General features: G+C 43.5%; 2 protein-coding genes across 2 annotated transcripts in view; both read left to right on the top strand.

The window, feature by feature from the left end:
- The first annotated feature begins 515 nt into the window (after positions 1–515).
- Positions 516–13158, top strand: psmd2 (proteasome 26S subunit ubiquitin receptor, non-ATPase 2). Its single transcript, XM_080459294.1, has 21 exons — positions 516–678; positions 2080–2136; positions 2226–2390; positions 3174–3295; positions 3845–4069; positions 4164–4322; positions 4674–4818; positions 5509–5569; positions 5723–5869; positions 5954–6060; positions 7483–7610; positions 7754–7841; positions 7936–8098; positions 8195–8296; positions 8399–8550; positions 8643–8726; positions 9328–9496; positions 11347–11441; positions 11550–11676; positions 11775–11893; positions 12464–13158. The coding sequence occupies exons 1-21, from the start codon at positions 556–558 to the stop codon at positions 12644–12646; spliced, it is 2721 nt and encodes a 906-aa protein (XP_080315420.1). The 5' UTR covers positions 516–555; the 3' UTR covers positions 12647–13158.
- A 1304-nt stretch (positions 13159–14462) lies between these two features.
- Positions 14463–21641, top strand: part of eif4g1b (eukaryotic translation initiation factor 4 gamma, 1b) — a 42051-nt gene continuing 34872 nt past the window's right edge. The window contains exon 1 of the mRNA XM_080459502.1: positions 14463–14498. The gene's annotated coding sequence lies outside the window, so the exon portion shown is untranslated. The remainder of the gene's footprint in view (positions 14499–21641) is intronic.

The raw sequence follows: 21641 nt of genomic DNA, 5'->3' as shown, positions 1-21641 counted from the left end.
GAACTTGTTGTGATAGTGCCTTTGTTTATGTGATGTTATATCTAATTTTTACTTTCATTTCTTTTTCTATTCATACATGGCGTTCTTATACATGATGTTGATATATGTACAAAGTACCCTGTGTTTATTTTGTATTTCGCACATTTGTAATGAAATGAATAAAAACAACGCATTTTCTTTCATCTTCGTCCTGACCTTTTAAGTATCCTCCACCCAAGTAATCCAAGTAAAATATCATACTTTTGAAATTGTGAAAATATTTATTTTTTTAGGAAAACCTATGTAACTTTCTTCCAACCCCCAAACGCAAATCAAACGTACCACGAATTCATTAAAATGACATTAGTTTAAATGTTTCGGATTCACACTGTGTGTTTCGGTGATGTAGTTTAATTTCCACACATAAAATGAGGACGAGTGTCCCCCACACGCTGCAGGGACTGCTTGCCGCCAGCAGGAGGCGCTGCTTTAAATTGTCCACCTATTTTTTCCAGGAAGTGGACTGTTCTACCGGCTCAGTTCCGTTCGCTAGCATCAGTTCATAGAGCCGCAACCATGGAGGAGGCGAAAAACAAAGAGACGAAACAGACCGAAAAGACCGATGAGAAGGACAAGGACAAGGAAAAGGGACCGCAGCCAGCGGGCAAGGATAAGGACAAGAAAGAGGAACAAGAATTGGTACATTTCCGCGTCTTTTTCTAATGAAATGTGTGCTAACTCACGCTGAGAGCCGGACGTGTTATTTCACCTGAGTCACTGCCGTTTAGACATCATGGATGAACAGGCCCAGAGCCTTCACAGCCAACATAGAGTGATTTAGAAACACGAATCTGCTCGACTGCAATCATACTGCTTGAGAAAAATCACCCTATTGGCTTGTTAAGTTGTTATAGTCCCGGTAACAGGTGCAGATAAACTCCGTCCGGAGGCTAACGTGAGCCTAGCCTGTTAGCCGCTGTCTCCACTGTCATCAGTGTTAGCTTCGTTAGCATACGGAGCTAACTTAGCTTTGAGGACACACACTGTGACACAGCAGCTCATGTAGACATGTCATAACTGTAAACACTTTATAATGACAGCTACAGTTGAAGTGTTTGTCTTTTTGGATTTGCCATTGTAAGATTGTCGTTCTCGAAACAGATTGATGGTTAATATATGAAATCCACCCCCATCCTTGTAATTCTTAATGAAAACTATCTATTAAATGTTCATCTATTAGTACCCACTTATCCAAAATCATCATCTGGTCTTGAAAACATCAAAATAGAAACTGATGTCCAGTTTGTTTAAACAGCACATTTGTTATTGTCTAAAATATCAATCAAAACAAGATAGTCATTTGCAAATTGCATAAATGTTAAGTTTTACTTTCACGAGAAGTCTATGTTAACAGTTTGCCTTTTTACCCACAGGTAGATAGATATTTTCCATTGTGGCACATCTCATTTTAAAAGTATTTTCTCTTTTCACTCCTCAGACATTTAGGTTTTTAAGACACACCTACTTGGCGTATGAAAAGAAAGATAAAATACTTATAACGAATTTTAAGGCATAATGAAATTAATTGAATTACATCAGATGATGCAAGTTTTTTTGGGTTCCTCTTTGGGTCGACGTGAATGACCAATTATAAAGAGAAAAAGTTGTGAAAGGTCTGGTTTATTATTACTGAATTTATACATGAATATGCAGAGGTGCAGTTGACTCTTGCTCTTTGGAGTAAGAGATCAGTCGTGAAAAATATTTTTTGTATGTGAAGTAATTGATGAAGTGATATGAGGTAGCCCTCACAATATTGCAATATGTGAGGTATGGATGTATTAAACTATGGTAAAGACTTACTAACTGAATTAGAGCCTGTTCTAATAGTTCCCGAGGACTTCATTACTTTGTTGCAGGCCTACTTGATATGGTTTCCCTATGGCAGTAATCTTTCCATTCTTGATTTTTTTGTTTTTGTTATGTACCAGAACTATTTCATCACAGATGTAAACCTACATGGACACATTTCTGTTTATAATTGGGATTCATATGTATTGAGCTGATCGGTTGATTACGTTCTTGTCACTCTTTCCTCAGTCTGAGGAAGACAAGCAGTTACAAGAGGACCTGGAGATGATGGTGGAGAGACTGAGTGTGAGTATTCACTGTTTTTCAATAACTTTATAGCTTTGTTTTGCGAGAACAAAGTGCTCACATTGTTGCTTTTGTAATGCTGTTCATAGGAGAAGAACACAGAGCTGTACCGCCAGGCGTTAGAGGAGCTGCGCAGGCTGATCCGATCCTCCACCACGTCCATGACCTCGGTGCCCAAACCGCTCAAGTTCCTCCGCCCGCACTACGGGAAGCTGAAGGAGATCTACGACGGCATGGCCCCGGGAGAGAACAGGGTAATGGTCTGCTGCGTCACAATGTCATCTTGAGTTGGCTAGACTAGTAATATATTGCCATAATAACCTTTAATTTGTAACCGCTCAGTACAGGATGTCCGCTATTTTCGGGATGGATATCTGTAGTTTACCTTAATACTCACAAGCACTCCAGCTGACAGTTTTACTAGCCCCCCCCCCCCCCCCCCCCCCCCATTTGAGTTTTCTTTTACTTCACAAAGTAAGTGCATTGTCCTATACAAAATAAGGACTTTTCTGAGCTGTTCTATATTATCCAGTCCCTCTCAATTTTTTCCTATCCACTGTGGAATGTGGAAATTGTTACATAATGTGTGAATGCCCTGTCCTCTGCATCTGCTGGTAATTTTTCTGCTCATGTATGATGCCCACTCTCTGTGTCGGTCACTTTATTTGGCCAAAATGCAGGACCACTCAAATCAAGTGTCTCATCAGTCTGTAATCTAGTCTGATATTTATATATTTTTTTTACTTTTTTTAATTGAAATTTTAATATTTGCTTGGTAGTTTGGTGGGCCAGATTGGAGGTTCTTATGGGCCCACTGACCTTATGTGTGACACCTCTTATCTACAATGGAGCTAGCACTAAAGTACTGTGTGCTGCACTGATTGCATTGTAGCATTGTGATGACTTGAACCCTATACACACCAGATTTTTGATATTGGTTTAAAATAGGTTATGGTGATTATTAATGTGTCGTTAAAGTGTAATCTTTGTGAATGTTTTGAAGTTAAGCTGTGGCTTCTGTGTGTGTGTGTCTGCAGCGTTTTTGTGCTGATGTGGTGTCGGTGCTGGCCATGACCATGAGCGGCGAGAGGGAGTGTTTGAAGTACCGCCTGCTGGGCTCGCAGGAGGAGCTGGCCTCATGGGGACACGAATATGTCAGGTTAGTTTAACAGCAGCAGAGACTCGGCATCGTTCGTGATCAGTGAGAAGCTGACTTTGCATGATCTTTTCTGTCTTTCTGTGGTTTTGAATTGGTGTCAACAGCTGTAGGATTTTCGTGTCACATATAAAATACATACAGTATAGAATTTTTTTTTTATCTTCCATAGCCACCTCATGTACAGACATGAGCACCAGACTCATTCTTGCTAATTTTAAAGAATCTCCAAACTACTGTTATCGCCCATCCTCTCTTGTCTACCTGGTCCTTATGTTGCTAATGCATCACATCACATAGTACTCGCCTGTTTGCGAGTACAAGGACAAGTACTGCATGCAGTATCGGACCTGATACCAGTAACAATAACAAGTGTTGAATTTCACTTTATAATTCCTCTGTGGAGTCTGATCGGTTAGTTTCAGGTTCTGATTTTCTTGAAATTAATGTTGGAAAAGGCTTGTTTTCAAATTGTTTAATTTCTTGTGCGAATCTCCTTGGGAAAAACTGGAAGGAGCACTTACTGAGCCCGTCTCTTGTCTCGTCCTCCAGGCACCTCGCTGGTGAGGTGGCCAAAGAGTGGCAGGAGGTGGAGGAGAACGACAAGACCCAGCAGGAGACGCTGCTGAAGCTGGTAAAGGAGATCGTGCCCTACAACATGGCCCACAACGCCGAGCACGAGGCCTGCGACCTGCTGATGGAGATTGAGAGGCTGGACATGCTAGAGGACTACATTGACGAGAATGCCTACGGAAAAGTCTGCCTCTACCTCACCAGGTGGATCATCCTGTTGCACACAATCCAGGAAACACACTGATGTCTGTGAGATTTGATTTAACGTGACTGTGTATGGTCTGTTTTCCCCTCATAGCTGCGTGAGTTATGTTCCTGAGCCTGAAAACTCGGCGTTGCTCAGATGTGCCTTGAACATCTTCAGGAAGTTCAACCGTTACCCAGAAGCCCTGCGCCTGGCTCTGATGCTCAACGACGTGGAGCTTGTTGAAAACATCTTCACATCCTGCAAAGACATGTGCGTACCAAGACTGAATGGCCCAAAACACTGAAATCAGTGGAATCGTGTCAGATTGTAAATTTTTTGTTTTTTTTATACTGAAAATTTCTTGAATATTATTCCAAAATAACTCAGGAAAAGTTTAACACATGAACATTAAAACCAGACACTTAAGCCCCATTTACGCGCCGTTTCAAGGCAAAACGCATTGTTTCGTGTTCACACTGCAACGTTCTGAGAATGATGTCGTTGGTATGTCAGGCAACAAGTCGGCTCCTTTAGTTTTATTGAAATGTTATTTGTTTTAATATTTTCTCATTAATTTTAGATTCAGTGTTTTCAACATGAACCTGCCTTTGTCTCTCCCAGAGTCATTCAGAAGCAGATGGCCTTCATGTTGGGGCGACACGGCATGTTCCTGGAGCTCAACGAGGATGTGGAGGACTACGAAGATCTGACGGAGATCATGTCCAACGTGCAGCTCAACAGCAACTTCTTGGCTTTGGCCAGAGAGGTACGAGAGGGCAAGCTAGGAGTGGCTCACGCTCGAAGGAGAAGAATGGCGCCGTATTCTTTTTATTTATCAAACTCTTGGCAGCGTGTGCCGTAACTCTTTGTGCTGGAGAACAGTGAAGAGAGCTTAATGTACAGATCACAGTGGATTTTTATTGCACTATTTACATCATCAAAGGCATGAAACATTTGTCCACATGTCGCTTGAACTTAGAAATAAAACAGGCTAGTTCATATTACGATTGAATAACTTGTCAAATTTTAGAAATGATCTTTAATGTAGACACATTTTTACATCTGAGTAGTAATCCTGATCACCTGAACTGACTCACCTGACAAACATTTGCTCCTGGTGGTCAAATAATTATATTGCAGTTAAGGTTATCTCTTGTGTCGGATTAGACTCAAACCGTACGTTTGACACCCCTAAAGTAGAAAGAAGAGAAAATTATACATTTCCTGATTTTGTAGTGCTGCTTCTACATTTCATAATAACTCCTCAAATCCATTATCTGTGAAATACATCAAAATGACTGTCGAACAGAACAGAATGACTTCGTTCACTGACACCTGAAGAATAATGTAGGACGAGTCACAGTGAGGATGGAGAATGGCGTCATAACCTCAGCGACTCTTGTGAAGATGATTCATAGTACTGTTATTTATAACGTGGCTGTTCTGTCCTCCTCAGTTGGACATCATGGAACCCAAAGTCCCAGACGACATCTACAAAACCCACTTGGAGAACAACAGTGAGTCAGTGTGTTGAAATAAAGCATGCTCATTTAAATTTGTCAGAGATGGAACCAACTGTGAGGATGAGGTGGATGCAGTGTCATTTTCTGGGTTTATCAAAGAACACGCACCTGTAGAGTGATGACTGACTGTGGCTCTCTTTGTGGCAGGATTCGGAGGCAGTGGCTCCCAGGTAGACTCTGCACGGATGAACCTGGCCTCCTCCTTCGTCAACGGCTTTGTGAACGCCGCCTTCGGACAGGATAAGTTGCTCACAGATGACGGCAACAAGTGGCTTTACAAGAACAAAGATCACGGTACGTGAATTATACTTGCCCGATGTTTTTAACACTGTAGTCTTATTTTCTGCTGTTCAATCAAACCAAATGATGCTTCCCCAGGCATGCTGAGTGCTGCAGCCTCTTTGGGTATGATCCTGCTGTGGGATGTGGATGGTGGTCTGACCCAGATTGACAAATACCTCTACTCCTCTGAAGACTACATTAAGGTAGAGTGGCCGGATCATTGCTCTTAAGCAAATCATGAAAATGAAAATGAATTTGCAGCTCGGGATGGAGCATCAAGTTAACACAGATAACCCATGAATAATGTCTACTCTGATCAAAGTTAGCAACACGAACTTCATCGGTGTAAAGTGATGACACCTAATTCTGCTGCGTTTGTCCAAACGCTGCTTGAACTGTCACGGCGTCATGTTTCCATGACCACTGAGTATGCAGGACATCTCTTTGCTGCACCATCGCTTCTTATTTGTTCTCACGGCATTGCACACACTCACATATTTGACTGCTGCGGTGCAGTGATCCACAGAGGGAGAGAAAGCCCCTCTCTGAGAGACATTTACCACATAGTCCTCACTCCTCCTTTTGATAGTTGTGTGTTCATGAGGTTATTAGAGAAAACGTTTGTTAGTACTTTGAACAGATGTATGCTCATGTACCAATGCCACAATACTCATCAGACTACAGCTATGGATGGAGGCTTTTGGTGTCCTCTGCGGTGCAGTTGATCCCACACAATAGTTAAACTGTAAATGGAGCTGCATTGGCCCCATAACTCTACTTGATTGACTTTAAATCAGGTTTTAAAGCTCCCAAATAAACAAACAACCTTTCTGAAATCCTGCTACTGTACATACACACAACGGCTGTAGTAATTTGTTCGTCTCCCGGTCCATATTCCCGGAGACTTGATAAATTTTTTGTTGAGTCACTCTAATAGCAATTCAACTTGGTCATTTGTCCATATGAATGTCTGTGTACTCTCTACTGTTGTTAGGGTTTATAGTGCATTTTTCTCAGCGTGCATGTGTGTGCTTTCATTACAAAAACCAATGGCGCCAACGAGTCCCCTCACATGTTAACCACATCGTTTTCAGTGTTTCTGCCATTTCCATGTAAACGGACATCACTTACAAAACATTGTTGTGTAAACGAGAAGGTTTTCTGAAAGGAAAGATCAAAAAGGAGGGATTTTTTTTCTTGAAGTATTTTGAGTGTTTAAAGGCTACAGGTTTGAGATTAGTTTATCAGAGAGGCCTGAACATTTCCCATATTCACAACTAACTACTAACACTGTTGCTGCAGCATGGGCTGTGATGTCATTAACTCTAACAAAGAGACGCATCATTTTGCTAGTATTTGAGTTATGATATTTGGCTGTACTTTAATATTCCTTCCACAAATTCTATGGTTTCTGTTTTTTAAAGAGATGTTTTCAGTTTTTCAGCTTCAATACTCATCACTGCAGATTAATTTATTGTGAGCAGAATTCATTAAGCTCACTGTATTTACAGAAAACTTCCCCAGTTTTCAACAAGTTCAGTGCCTCTCAGCCAAAATCCAAGAGAGGAGAGGGTATAGCAATGAAATGCTTACCTTGTATGTCTCATCTGTATCTACCTGTGCAGTCCGGCGCCCTCTTGGCCTGCGGCATCGTGAACTCAGGCGTGAGGAATGAATGTGACCCAGCTCTCGCCCTGCTGTCTGACTACGTCCTTCACAACAGCAACGTCATGAGGATAGGAGCCATCTTTGGGTGAGTAAAAGAGTAGAAATTAGGGGGTTTTACTTTTACAGCTCAGCCAGAATTTTCTACTATGGGTTCATAAAGTAGTTCTATTCGTTGGTCTGTAAAATGCGTGTCGGTATCTGTCATGACTGCGTTCCTTGTGGTTTCAGACTGGGTCTTGCCTATGCTGGCTCAAACAGAGAGGATGTTCTTTCTTTACTACTTCCAGTCATGGGAGACTCCAAATCCAGCATGGAGGTATTTATTGATATATGTTCAAGCTCTCCTAATTAGGTTTACTTTAGCAGATTTTTTTATTTTTTTTAATAATGTGTGTTTGAAACACGTTCAGGTGGTTGGCGTGACAGCTCTGGCCTGTGGTATGATCGCGGTCGGGTCCTGTAATGGTGACGTGACCTCCACCATTGTTCAGACCATCATGGAGAAGAATGAACAGGAGCTCAAGGACACATACGCCCGCTGGCTGCCTCTTGGCTTGGGAATGAACCATCTGGGTGAGCTTTTTGCTAAGTCACAGTTCAGTCCTCACTCCATCTTTCACTTCTTTGAGATGCAGAGGTCTTACAGAATCTTTTCATTTTTCCACTCAGGTAAAGGCGAAGCGATCGAGACAACCTTGGCAGCTCTGCAGGTTGTCCCCGAGCCTTTCCGCAGCTTTGCAAACACACTCGTGGATATCTGTGCATATGCAGGTCGGCCCCGTTGTTGTTGTGTCACGGTAGTCTTCGTGCTACCCTTCTTTAGTAGACCTACAGCCTGTGCAGTGTTATGATTTTCCTCTTCTCCTTTTCCAGGTTCTGGTAATGTACTGAAGGTGCAGCAGCTGCTCCACATCTGCAGCGAGCACTACGAAGCCAAGGAGAAGGAGAAAGAGGAGGACAAAGACAAGAAGGACAAGAAAGACAAAGACAAGAAGGAGACTCCCGCTGACATGGGGTCACACCAGGTATTTTGCCACTGTAATGTGCTCCGAGCATTTCGAGCAGAAGAGAAAAGACAGGCCAGGAATTGAGAATAATTCTGCATATTCCTTCTCAGGGTGTTGCTGTTTTGGGGATCGCCCTGATTGCCATGGGGGAGGAGATTGGATCTGAGATGGCACTGCGCACATTTGGACACCTGGTCAGTAACCATAAGAACACTGACACATTGGGCTCCTGTTTTACGCCTTCCAATGCCAAACCAACATCAAGAAAAAACAGGCATTACGTCGGATAGATAATTCATCTATCTGACATATTGTGTAGCAATGAATACATTTAAATATATATTTACATGATTTCTGATTTTCTTTTTCTTTTTTTTAAATCAAAAGTTGATACCAAATTAAATTTTTTTTGTCTTGTCATCAAGTGTATTTGAGTAACTATATAAAAGTAAAACAGGTAATCAGGAGCACGAGTGATGCTGCAGTCTTTGACACACCCCAACAGCCTAAATAAATTACTTTGGCTTTTTTGAGGAGGCAGGGTATGAAGAAAGCTCTTATTCCTGATGATTTTTGACACATAAATCAAACAGGACCTCATTTCACATTTGATTTATCTCATAGTCCAGGTTTGAATTGCCATTTGTTAGAGTGGAAGTTTATCTCGTAGTGGGATCGGACTCCAGCATGGACATCTGTAGCCTATTATACACTGTAAAGAAATATTTCAACAAAACATAAATCATCTCAGATTTTTAAGCTCCTGTAAACTGACTTGTACTGTTGTGTCATCAGCTACGATATGGCGAGCCCACTCTGAGGCGAGCGGTGCCTCTCGCCCTGGCTCTCATTTCCGTATCCAACCCTCGCCTCAACATCCTGGACACTCTCAGCAAGTTCTCCCACGACGCCGACCCCGAGGTCTCGCACAACTCCATCTTCGCCATGGGCATGGTGGGCAGTGGTGAGTCTGGATCTGCATGACATTTTCCCTTCCAGAGTGGCCCGTTTTCAAACACAAATAGCTGATCTTGGCCAGACTTGATGTGGATTTGATTTATATAACTTCATTTAGAGTAAAGCTTTCTCAAAGTAATTGAATGACTTTATCAAGTGAAAAAGGAAAGAAGCTGTTTAATGTAGTAGTTGAAAGACAAGCCCTGGTTGGAAATAACTCCAAGGTTCCTTACAGTGGTACTGGAGGTCAAAGTAATACCATCCAGTGTTACTAGATGTTTAGATCATTTCTCTCAGATATTTTGGGGAACATATAATAACTTATGTTTGATCTGAGTTCAGAAGTAATAAATTCCTGCTCAATCAGGTTTTAATGTCCTTAAGACAAGCTTCCAGTTTGAGAAGCTGATCAATAGCATCTGGTTTCATAGATAAATAGATTGGTGTATCGTCTGCATAGGAATGGATGATAATGAAGTGATTCCTGATCATATTGCCTACACAAACAATACATACCGTGAAAGGTATAGATGCAAAGACAGAACCTTGTGGAACTCCATTTTTAACTTGAGTCTGAGCTGAAGAGTCGTCATTTACATGTACCAAGTAGATCCTGATAAATATAATTGAAGCCAGTTTAGTGCTGTACTTTTAACCCCGATGAAATATTCCAGTCTCTGTAATAGGATGTTATGATCAATAGTATCAAATGTGGCACTGAGATCGATCAAACTTGCTTCACAGAAATCGTTTACACATAAATAGTCACGAAGCGGAGAAGTTACGAGTGTATAACATGCTACAACACCTGGATCAGTGGTAGGTTTAATAGTAGAGCTGCATCGATACCACTTTTTTTAAAGGATGAGTACTAACCTTTAGCTACTTGCCAATACTGAGTACTTATTAAAAGCCATTAAGCCTAATTTAAACTGTTTACGCAAAAGCCCACCTGGTGCTGCGAACCACGCCCGAACAGCCTCTGTGTCGACGCTACGCGCAACCTTTAACGAACTCTAGCACGTCGAACGGCTGAGAGTAAAATCCTCCTGGATCCAGGGAGCAGTTAAACTAATGAGCTCCATCGGGCCAACTCTGCTGCTCAAAATGTCACTTGAGATTAATTTGTTGGTGTTGTACAAACTCGCTTTCGCCTCCGCTTGGTATTTTGGCAGAACATAATCTACAGTCTGCACCTCACTTTTGTCATTGTCATTAATATTTGAAGAAGAAAAAAAATCTACGAACTGCCGACATCGCTCATACTCTCTCGTCTGCCTGCTGCTGACTTTGCCGACAGATGACGCCACGTAATACTTGCCCAGTTGTATCGAGGATCTTTTACGAGTACTTAGTTCAGTATCGGACCTGACCCGTGATACTGGTTTTGGTGTCACTGCATTCCCATGTATGAGGATGTTTAATAGCAGCAATTAAAAATCCTGTGATACATGGCCTGTCACTGAAGAGTTTAAATTTTTTTCAGGACGTGTTAGATTGCCGGACTTTGAACTGTAAATAAAATAAAAAGTCATGTCATTCCACCATGATGTGTTGACCTTTATCTATGGTTACTGAAGTTAGCATGCTAACTAGCTAGCACTGGCCCGTCCAGTGTTGTCGATCCAGCTTCTAGTCTGTCTTCAATTCCCATAAATAACAGATTGACTATTAAACTGTCAATATTCTAAGAGTGTGTTTTCTCTATGTAAGCTGATGGTTCTCAGTAGAAACGGGACCTGACACTACACATGCTTGGTCATTCTGGAATCACAATGCCACCACCTCTGGAGGTGCCTCCAGTGTCCACCTCTGTCAAAAACTCCCCCAGGTCTTCATTTTTTTCCATTTCCTCAGGAACAAACAATGCCCGTCTGGCCGCCATGCTGCGGCAGCTGGCGCAGTACCACGCCAAAGATCCCAACAATCTCTTCATGGTCCGACTTGCTCAGGTGGGAGGCACATACAAAGGGAGCCCGGCTGCAAGGCTTTTTTTTTTAAAAACTATTTTCAGACAAGCGTGTGTGTGTATTGACTGAGTTGTGTTTGCACCTCCACAGGGTCTGACTCACCTGGGCAAAGGCACACTCACACTGTGTCCCTACCACAGCGACAGGCAGCTGATGAGTCAGGTGGCGGTGGCCGGTCTGCTCACCGTGCTCGTTTCCTTCCTCGACGTCAAGAACAGTGAGTTTACTTTACTCCTTACACACACACACACACACACTTCTCCTTTTCCGATCTGTCATTGACAGAATGATTTGTTGTTTCCGTGTGTGTTCCAGTAATCCTGGGTAAATCTCACTACATCCTCTACGGCCTGGTCGCGGCCATGCAGCCACGCATGTTGGTCACATTCGACGAGGAGCTCCGACCGCTGCCCGTGTCTGTTCGAGTGGGACAGGTAAGGCTGGAGGGGGAACGGTGACGAGTATTAAAAGTAACTGTAATCATGAAAATGTTCATACAGCTTGGGGCATGTCAGGAGTGACCTTGTAACCCCTCCGTATGATCAGACCAACATTGACGCATTGACAATCACTCGTTTTATTAGAGCTTCTCTTCTTCCTCCACAAATCGCTATTTTAAAGAGCAATACAAGACACAGTTCAAACTCCCAAAAAATCAGACAGACGTCTCCTGCAGGACTCTTTTTCTCAGGAACATCGTCATCAGAATTTATTCAAATCTCCAGAACATTTCCAGCAAGATTTAATTATTTTGAATAACTATTTTCTATAAGTAACGTCCTTGAAATCTAAGGCTCCATTTACACAAGATTTTCAAGTAAAAACTGAAAATTTTGGTTGCTTTTTGGCATCTACGCGACAACGGTGCTCAGAACCGCTGAAAATGCAACTTTTTGAAAATGGCATCCAAGGGGGAACTTTTGAAGACACTCTGTATCCATGGAAATGGTCATCTAACAGAGATTTGCTCTTTTGTTCTATTTTTTTTTTTTTTTTGTCTGCAGGCGGTGGATGTGGTGGGCCAGGCCGGGAAGCCCAAAGCCATCACAGGTTTCCAGACTCACACCACGCCGGTGCTGCTGGCTCACGGAGAGCGGGCAGAGCTGGCCACAGAGGAGTACCTTCCCGTCACCCCCATCCTGGAGGGCTTCGTTATCCTCCGCAAGAACCCCAACTACGAAACCTAGGCTGCAACACTGGCCGCCTCCTTCGCCCTCCTTTTCTTTGTTTTTCCGAACAGCCCTCCGGGGTTCTTGGCCGTTGTTCTGTTTAGTGGTTGATTGCTTGGCTGAAAAGAGTGAGGCAGTCCCGTCTCTCTTCCTCCGTGGCCCCAACACACACAGACGGGCCCCGCTTCATGGGACTGGTACCACACAGGAAACCAGCTGTTTGTTCTCCATCACGGGCCAGTTCATAAGTGGGACCTCATCACCACCCTCTCCTGTATATGTTTCAGTAATTAATTCAATAAGAGCTGCCCAGCCAGTCCTTATCAGAAAACATGCCCCTCCTCCTCCACCACCACTGACATCCCCAGTCATCTTTTGTAATAAAAACATTCAAAAGTGTGTATTTTACCTCCTCATTTTTATTTAGACTTTTTTTTTTTCTTCTGGTTTTTGATTTATTTTTTTGTTACAGTTCTATTGAAGGTTGAAGTAAAAATAAAAAGTCCAATCCACAAGGTGGAAATGTGTTTTCTGCGTGCTTGATTAACACAATAATGGTCGCGACCGAGATGCCCCTAAATCAAATTTTATGATCGGAGCAGCGTGCGTACGTGTCGGATGATGGCAAAGTGGACTGAGATTTTAATCCACCCTCCGGCAAAGAGCAAAGGCGTTCCTGTTCAATCTCTTATTTCACAAAATGTTGCATGTAAACTTACAAAAGCAGTGGCAACTTTTCTGGATTCTGCAAAATACTATCGTTTAATATGGCTGTTATGCCGCTTGAAAGTATTTGTTCAATGATCCAAAAACCTTTTGCAATGCCTTTGTTTTAATGATTAACTATTGCGCAACCGACAATTCTTAATGTGCTGAGAAATGATTTCTAATAGAAGTGAACCTTTAATGTATGAGGATTTAGGAGGAGCTCATTACAAGACGTTTTACCACTAAAGCCCAGACAAGTAAATGATCTTTATTAAAAATAAGACATAAAGAGGAAGAATCTTAATTCTAGAACGTGTCACAGTTCCAGAAGAGTTTTGACGGTTTTTTTTGTGCATTCTAGAACTCCTGTCACCTAGAATGTCAGAGTTCTTACGTCCGCAGTGGTTCTAGAATGTGCCTGTTCTAAAAGAGTGAGAGTTCTGGATAACACTCTAGAATTCCCAGCAGTTTTGATGTATGTGACTCTAGAATGTGTGAGTGTTCTAGAGTCTTCGATGGTTCTAGGATGCCTCACAATTCCAGAGTCCTTGAACTCTCAGCCGGTCTAAACTTTCAGAAAGGGTTCTAGAATGCTGAGAGTTCTTTGAATCTGTGATGGTCTATAATGTACTACAGTTCCAGGACATGCAAGATTTCTAATCCCTCATTTATCTAGAGCTCTTATCACATTCTAGAATGCCAGCGTTCTTAAATCTGTAATGGTTCCAGAATGTGTGTATAAAACTAAAACTAGATTTTGCAATGCATCTAAATGTATTTTTTAAAGACCATGTAGAGTTTTAAAATTCAAACATCCTCAACAATCTGGAATGGAAATGTTCTGTTTCCAGTATTTGGATCATGATCTCCTCGTAAATTAATTCCGCAACTTGTATTCAGAATGAAACCAGTTCTTAGTTCTGATTTAAGTCTGAATAAATATCTGGAGTCGCTCTGGAGAAGCCTGAATCCTCCCTGCTTATTGTTGACATGCATTCCGGGTGGAGACCAGTGGAACTGGACTAGGTGGAAACACACCGTCCCAGACGCTCCACGCGCTCACCGTGAAGCGTTCACGTGACGGGATTTTGCCGGAATGAGTCGCTACCGGCTTCCGGGAAGATCTTCCTCCGTCCGGCTCTGCGGACTCAAGGAGAGAAAGGTAACGCGGAGCCTCTCAGCTCTGCTCTTTATTTCAGTGTTACTTTTATCCCAGTAAAGTGTCGCGTCCCGGGATGGGGGAGCGTTGGGGGGGAGGGGAGGCTCCGGGGTGTACGGTTCTCCGTCTCGGTGCGGGGTTCCGGCTGTCTGCGCTCCGCCGCTCCTGCTGTGTTTTCAGGGATTAGCCAGCTAGCCGCTCGTTAGCATCCCGTGCTAAAGCGACGTGGGTGTTCTTTCTTCACTCTGCGGAAAACACTCGGGATAAGTCGTTTCTGTCACGACACGGGGGAAACTTTGGATACTGCGCGTGAGAGATATCTCGCAAGGAAAGCGGCGGACTGACTGTCGCGTCCCGGCGCGGCTGCCCTCACCCGGTTAGCGGTGATGTTGGGTCGCTAGCTGTGCATCGGTTGTGATTAAAACGTGTTTTGTTTAGTTTTTTTTTTTTTTTTAAGCCGGTACATTTTGTTTACTCATCCTCCCCAACATGTCTATACTCCCGGTGAAGCTGTCGTGGATTACATGTCTGCTGTTAACTTGACACCTGAAGCCATGTGACGGTGATCTGAAACCTCTCTGCGTTATTTACGCGTCAGTGCGTAAAGGTGGCACAATCAACTGTTTATACACATCGCTGTGACCACTGGTCAGATATGTAGCTGGGGCTGCACTGGGAAGGATGAGGCTGCTCGTGGACTCCTCTGGGCAGATGTTTTGGGAGCTTGCGAACGCCTCCATCGGGGTGTGACTGGATGGAGTGATGGTGACTTCAGGCTGTCAGTTGTTGTGGATGTGAATCTGAGCGGGATCGTCCGGCTGCACTGATGAATGGGACTGGACGCAGGCTGTCGCAAAGGTGACGTTGCTGTGAATCTGTGGAGGGATGTGAGTCACTCGGACTAGTTTGTTGAGAGTACTCCTCGTTGTCACGACGAGCGTCGGCAGCACGCGCACCTCCGAGGGCGGCTAGCATCACCGGCTATTGGACCATCGTCCCGGTTTGTGCTCTGCTGGTCTCCTCTCGGCACCATCCTCCATGTCGCTGTGCATTTTCCCACTGTCACGGCTCGATGTGTGGTGTGAGGTGTGGCTGGCACGGAGCCGGCTTGCTGGCACGTGCGTCGCGCCAACATGCGGGGGGGAAACCACGTGGTTGATCCAGGTTGGGCCTAGGGGAAGTTAGCAGCGGAGGCTAGCGGCACGGCACGCTGCAGCACGACTCTCCGGGTTGTGGCTGGTTCTTTTTTTTTTTTTTTTTTTTTTTTTTTTTTTACAGTGGCATCACGCATTCTGATGGTGATGGTGCGTGTAAACTGCTGTGGTTGCGGCGTTTGCACGACGTGACACAGGGGCGTGTCACAGAGGTGTCCCACAGCCTCACCCCGGATGAAGCACCTCTCTGGAGGAGATTCATCTGATCAGCCTGGTGCAGGCTCATGTGGTGGACTGCAGACATGTGACCTCAGATGAGGGTCCAAAATGGATGCTTGCTTCCCTTTGCATGGCCTGCAGACATCAGTCCCTCCTTCTTCCTCATGCACTGATGTCAGAGGACATGAATGGAAACAACAGCAGAGGTGCAGTTGTAGGACGCATGCATGACTCTCCAGATCCAGGCTGTCACTGCTCCTCTGACATAAGGACACTGCTGAGCTTCTCACTGGGGGAACGAGAAAGCTTTTGAGTCTGGGGCATGTGTGAGGGTTATTTCTTCTTTTTTTTTTGGCAGGATGTGATAGTAGGAGGGACTGGGCAATCTGTGCTGGTGACATGATGTACCAGAACTCAACGTCGACACTATGTGTGCATCAAACATGTTGTTGTTTTACTGTTCTGAAGATGTTTGGAATTATTGTGGCTGAAAGTTGTAAAGGCCATGTTACAGACTGTGGGTGTGGATCGTAAAAGATGAGATCACCAGATATATTTTCTTTTAGTGGTGCGTGCATGTGCTGTTTTCCAAGCTATTATATGCTTTCAGGTTGAAATCAATGCTAGGAAAGGAAAGTATTGTCATAAAGCTACATATTACTCATTAATAGTTGTTTACAATATGCTCATGACATTAATGCACTTTTCAGAGTCACATCCATGAAAACAAGATATTGTCTCCCACATGTCAGTATTTAATAAGCAATAAAACATAAGCCCATGTTTCAACTGGTGTTCGGTAAAGTTTCACAATCTGAGGAAGACTGACGTCCGGGTGATGCTGCAGAGTCTTGACAGAAAGCTGACACTGAAACACTCTCCATAGTCTTGTTGAATACTTGTATGTCCAAATATACTGCTAGTTTTTATAGCTGTATGTTTTTATATGTCAAGTTTTTTTTGTGTGTTTTTTTTAACTAGTGTGTTTGTGTGTCTCAGACGTTCTCCTGTTAATACCACTATGTTTTTACAATTCGTGCACAGTTTTCTGTCGTAAAGTGTCCCATCTCCACCCCAGTCAATAGGTCCTCGTTTTTGATGGGGTTTGAGCTTAATAGTCTGCGCCGGCCAGCTTTCAGCTCTGGAGTTTAGCAAGGATATATCTATTCTCACAACTTTGAATGACCTTTTTCAGGCAAATTGTGGGCAATTTAAGCGGAGGTCTGTTCGCACTGTAGCCATCTTCTACAAATTGGACCTATGTTAGGTTTACTTACATACACACATATTGTAACTGAAGCAGAACGAAGACCCTGTTTGTACGACAACATGAATCTGCCTTATGAAACAGATGCAATACTGCCTTTGCTTTTCTTTATCAGGGGCTAACTCAAAGTCGTACTGCCAAATACTGCAGTGATCCAGCTGGGTGGGGGGAAACTATAGGTCTGCATTGTCGTCACCTGTCAGAGACGAACCTTTGAAGGCACAGCCAAGTTGTTTCGAGAATGAGATCTGTGCATTGTAACCTACACTTCTCAAATATATTCCGTCCTGTGAAGACTGAGTGCGTGGATACTGCATGCCTGGATCATGTGTCCACAGTTGAAAACTGAGAGTGGCTGCTCTCTCTGTAGGTGACATGACAGCCTGCTGCTTCAGCTGCAAACTTTGTCCTCCCTCCCCGCTTTTCCTCCCCCCCCCGCTCTGTCTCTCTTAATGGGCAGGTCACGCGAGTGCATGCAGAGGCTTATGCAACAGCTAAAGGACTCTTTCACTGGTGCTGGTAGCTGGATCTCCACTGGACCACACGTCAGGCGGGCTCGGATGACGGGACGAGGGTGGGGTGAGGGGTGGGTGTCCAGAAAACTGCAAGAAAAAGAAAAATGGGCCTGCGGGGTGTTTGCTGTCTGTGCAGATTAGGCCCCGACTGGGATCCTTGTCTTACGGATTCTACAGGCTAATCTGCAAGAGGGGTGAGATGTGTGTCACTGTCTCGAGGGTTGTTTTAAGAAGCCGGAAACGTAGCGCTCATCAAGGACTCTCCTTAGGGGCTTTAGAAGTGTGTTGCCCAGGAGCTGCAGTAAAAGGCTGTACGTGGTTTGATCCGTGCTTCAGTCGTAAGGCGCACATGAGGGCGAGTGTCCCACATCAAAGACTTATTGCCCTGCAGTCCCAGACAGGCAAAGCATACGGTTATGGTGCAGTAAAGGTTTGAATTGAGATTTGTGCACATCGAGAATCAGTAATGTAATTTACATGACTAGTCCAAGCAAGCACTAAGGCCCCATTTACACGACACCCTTTTCAAGTGGAAAAAGGAAAAGTTTCATTGGGTTTTTTTTTTTTTCTGTTACTGTGTTTTGAAGAAAAGGAGGCACCCACTATAAGTTTTATCTTCTTTGTGCTCCTTTTCAATTATATAAACATTCAATGAAAGGAGCTTCATGAAATCTGAGAAAAAGAGCATAACATGATTGATGTGAATAAAAAGAAAGATGTTGCATTGCTGCTTTGACTTGTTTTAGTTTGAAAATCAAGAATCATCAACATGGAGCGTCTACCTCCAGTGAACTAATTTAACATAAGCTGAACCTGAGACTGCCAATGTGGCAAACCAGCATTATTATACCGTATCACAGTTGTGCAGATCCACAATAATGAAAAAGGCCCAATGTTGTGGATTTTCTTTTGAGAAGTTCCATCACATTTCACCATTTCTGAAGTAATTGGAATTTTCCATGAAAGCTGCATGATGTATCACAAATTTATCATTATTCAAATATCATGCAGAATATCCATGTCACAAAAGACTGAACTGTGATGAAGTAGGTTTTTATGAATTTTGCAGTCATGCTCTGCAAACTCAAAGTATCAGAATTGTAAATACAAATAAAAACTGTGATTATGCTCAGTTATTGCACGGAATCTATGCAATTAAAACATTTTGACTGCCCTTGTTATTTCATACTGATTACCTCAGTTTGTTATCGCAGTGCTTGCCATTATTGTGTGTTTAGCTGATATCGTCTGATATTGTAGGGCTGATAGAGCTGATATCAGCCCTACAAGCAAGCAGACACTTCCACAGTTTTAACTGCTTGTTTCATATTGTGAATGTGAAACGCGACGTTGCTTTTCATACATGGGTGTTTGGGTCTGTGCAGATGTTTGAGGCCAGGTACGTGCAGTCCTCGCACGACTTTGCACAAGCAAGATGCCGTAAATCTGGAGCCGCATGCCGACCACTGCAGAGGGCTTCATGTCATTGCTGCAGAAAGGAAGGAAGGGGACTGGAGTCTGAGAGCGGCTCTCAGGCCTGAGACTGCAAACTGCATTTCTTCTCCCTCCGTCTGTGTCCGTCGCCCCCTCTCCAGTCTCTTCCTGACTCTTCACTTACACCAGCATAAGGCTCCAGTGTCCCAAGGACGTTTTCCTGTGTCCAGGATTACGTCTCTACTCTGTTAAAAATCCACGGTCTCCTTTTGTTTGTGTGTCGTGTCGTCATGGTAACGGTGGCAATTACAAACATTTGTGCTGTGTGATTTCCTCCTTGGAAAAAAAAAAAACCCTGAATCATCATGACTCAGCCCTTTTTCTTTTTTAGACTGCTGCTGTTGAGTGTGTGAGAGTGTGTAGAGGGAGAGGGGCTGTATGTGTGTCACTGCCAGGGATAATGTATGCTGTGGCTATAAATACCAAATGTGTCAGTATTGCGAGGACCCTATAACCTCAGGGGGGTGATTGTGCTGGATTCAGGAAATGACCCTTGAATGAGGAGTGCAATGGTATTTGATTAGAAAAAAAGACATGAGCTGCGTTATGAGGACTTTTCCTCAGAAAACTAAATCCAAAGATAGTTTTTGATTTTTTTTAAATTTACTTTTAGAGAAAACATTGGATCGAAGTATGTTGTGATCGCATCTGGGATCAGCAACTTTTATATCAGTCCCTTACGAACACGTCGCTCGCTTTTAAAAGGTTGCTTCAGAGTGCCTCCAGGTGAATTTTGGTACAGTGTGGTGTGCAGTGCAAGTAACTGCTGCAGTTGGTGCCCCAGCTGCCTCACATACTCACTAATATGCCAAAAATGCTCCTGGAGAAGAGTCCTGTTCATTGTGTGTGAACGGTACAACGTAAACGTTCCATCAGGAATCTGAGTAGCATATCCGAGTCTTTGGGGCCCTTAGGGCCAAAGTTTCCTCATTCTATGTGTCTGTCTTGAGCTCCACCACAGTGTCATTCATCATTGATCTTTTGGCCAATTATTCTTTAATGACTATAATCGGTAGATTAATTGGTCAAACTCTAATGATAATAATTCATATTTAAATTCTTTTGTTTTGAATTTGCAGAGTGTTAATGCACGTCTCGGAAGTTAGTTTATTATATTAACATGTATGTGTTTGATATCTTTCAACTTTAGAAAAATCTCTTCACGGCGTGTAAAACGCAAGTACATTTGATCTCGGGTTCAGTGAACCAGGTCACAATTGGATTCAATTGAGACATAAAAACAGAATTGTATACAGAATTTTGGCATTATGTGTTTATTGAATTTTAAATGTTTCACATATTGTGATTGTCCAGATAGCGTAAAATGCCCTCTGCAGCACACACAGGCCCCGTTTACGCTAGAACAATTCAAAAGTATTCTGGAAGCCGTTTGTTAAAAATGCTGTTTTCACAGGCATGGCGCTATTATCATGTAAACAGGCAGCCAAAAAACTACTTTGTCGTTTAACAACGGCTGTAGCCAAAGACTTTTTAACAGGAAAGACTCTGCTGTAGCCCGATCTGGCCCACTGAGCGCAGGCATGTTTCCTACCCATTATGTCTTCAGCCTTCACATTCCGCATGAGAATTCAGCTCCTCCAGTGGTCTGCAGTCAACCAGTAAATTACTGGCTGTTTGGAAAATGTGTCCATTGTTGTATTGCTATACATATCGTTCAGGTTGAGAGCTCTTCCTCATCTAACACGCATCAAAGATGTCGGATACAAATTTACAGTGTGTGTGTTTAGGCACATATAGACTGTAAAGAGGCATGGAGGTGTGATGGTGTTTCAGATCGACTGGCTTTCATCTCTTTCCGATTGTTGTCGTGAATTGTTGAACTGAATCCGTGGAGTCTCTTGAGGCGAGCGAGTGAAACCTGTAGGCTCCGTTTCCACAACGATTACAGTTGTGGAACAGTAAAGTTTTGTTGCGTTGCCTGGCTACGCCAACTGCATCGTTTACGGTGTTTCTACCGTTTCCATGTAAAAGGACAGCGTCTTCAAAATGTTGCTGTGTAAATGCAAAACTTTCCTGGAACAAAAACGTTAAAACATTATGCATTCTCACTTGTGTAAATGGGGCCTTAGTTCAAAAACAGGTGCAGGTGGTCATGGGATACCAGTTACCGTATAGTTCCCTCGCAAGCACCAGGGAGCGCGTCTGTTGGGAACATGTGAGCACAAGTTCAAACGTTCTGTAAAATAAGGTAATTACATGTGCCTTTGTTGGCACGGAAGCAGTTCTGCAAAACGGCGCATGTACTCTTGCGCATATCCAGATTAGCATGGCTAATGGCTCAGCTGCGCGTCCAGAGTCGCCGACCCCCTCCGCCAACCCGTGTTCCACCCGACAGTTGACCCCGCACCGCAAGGAACATGTAGTGTCAAGTGAGGCAGATTAACTCAGCGTCTTTCACTGCTCGACGCTGAGGAACTCTATTAAGACATGTTTTCTTTGTCTAATCCCTCAGAAAATAATTGACAACAGGCTTGGG

The sequence above is a fragment of the Lipophrys pholis genome (genome assembly GCF_963383615.2).
Source record: "Lipophrys pholis genome assembly, chromosome: 3".
Taxonomy (NCBI): domain Eukaryota; kingdom Metazoa; phylum Chordata; class Actinopteri; order Blenniiformes; family Blenniidae; genus Lipophrys; species Lipophrys pholis.
Note: the sequence above shows the minus strand (reverse complement) of the source record. Positions and strands in the feature narration are given on the sequence as shown.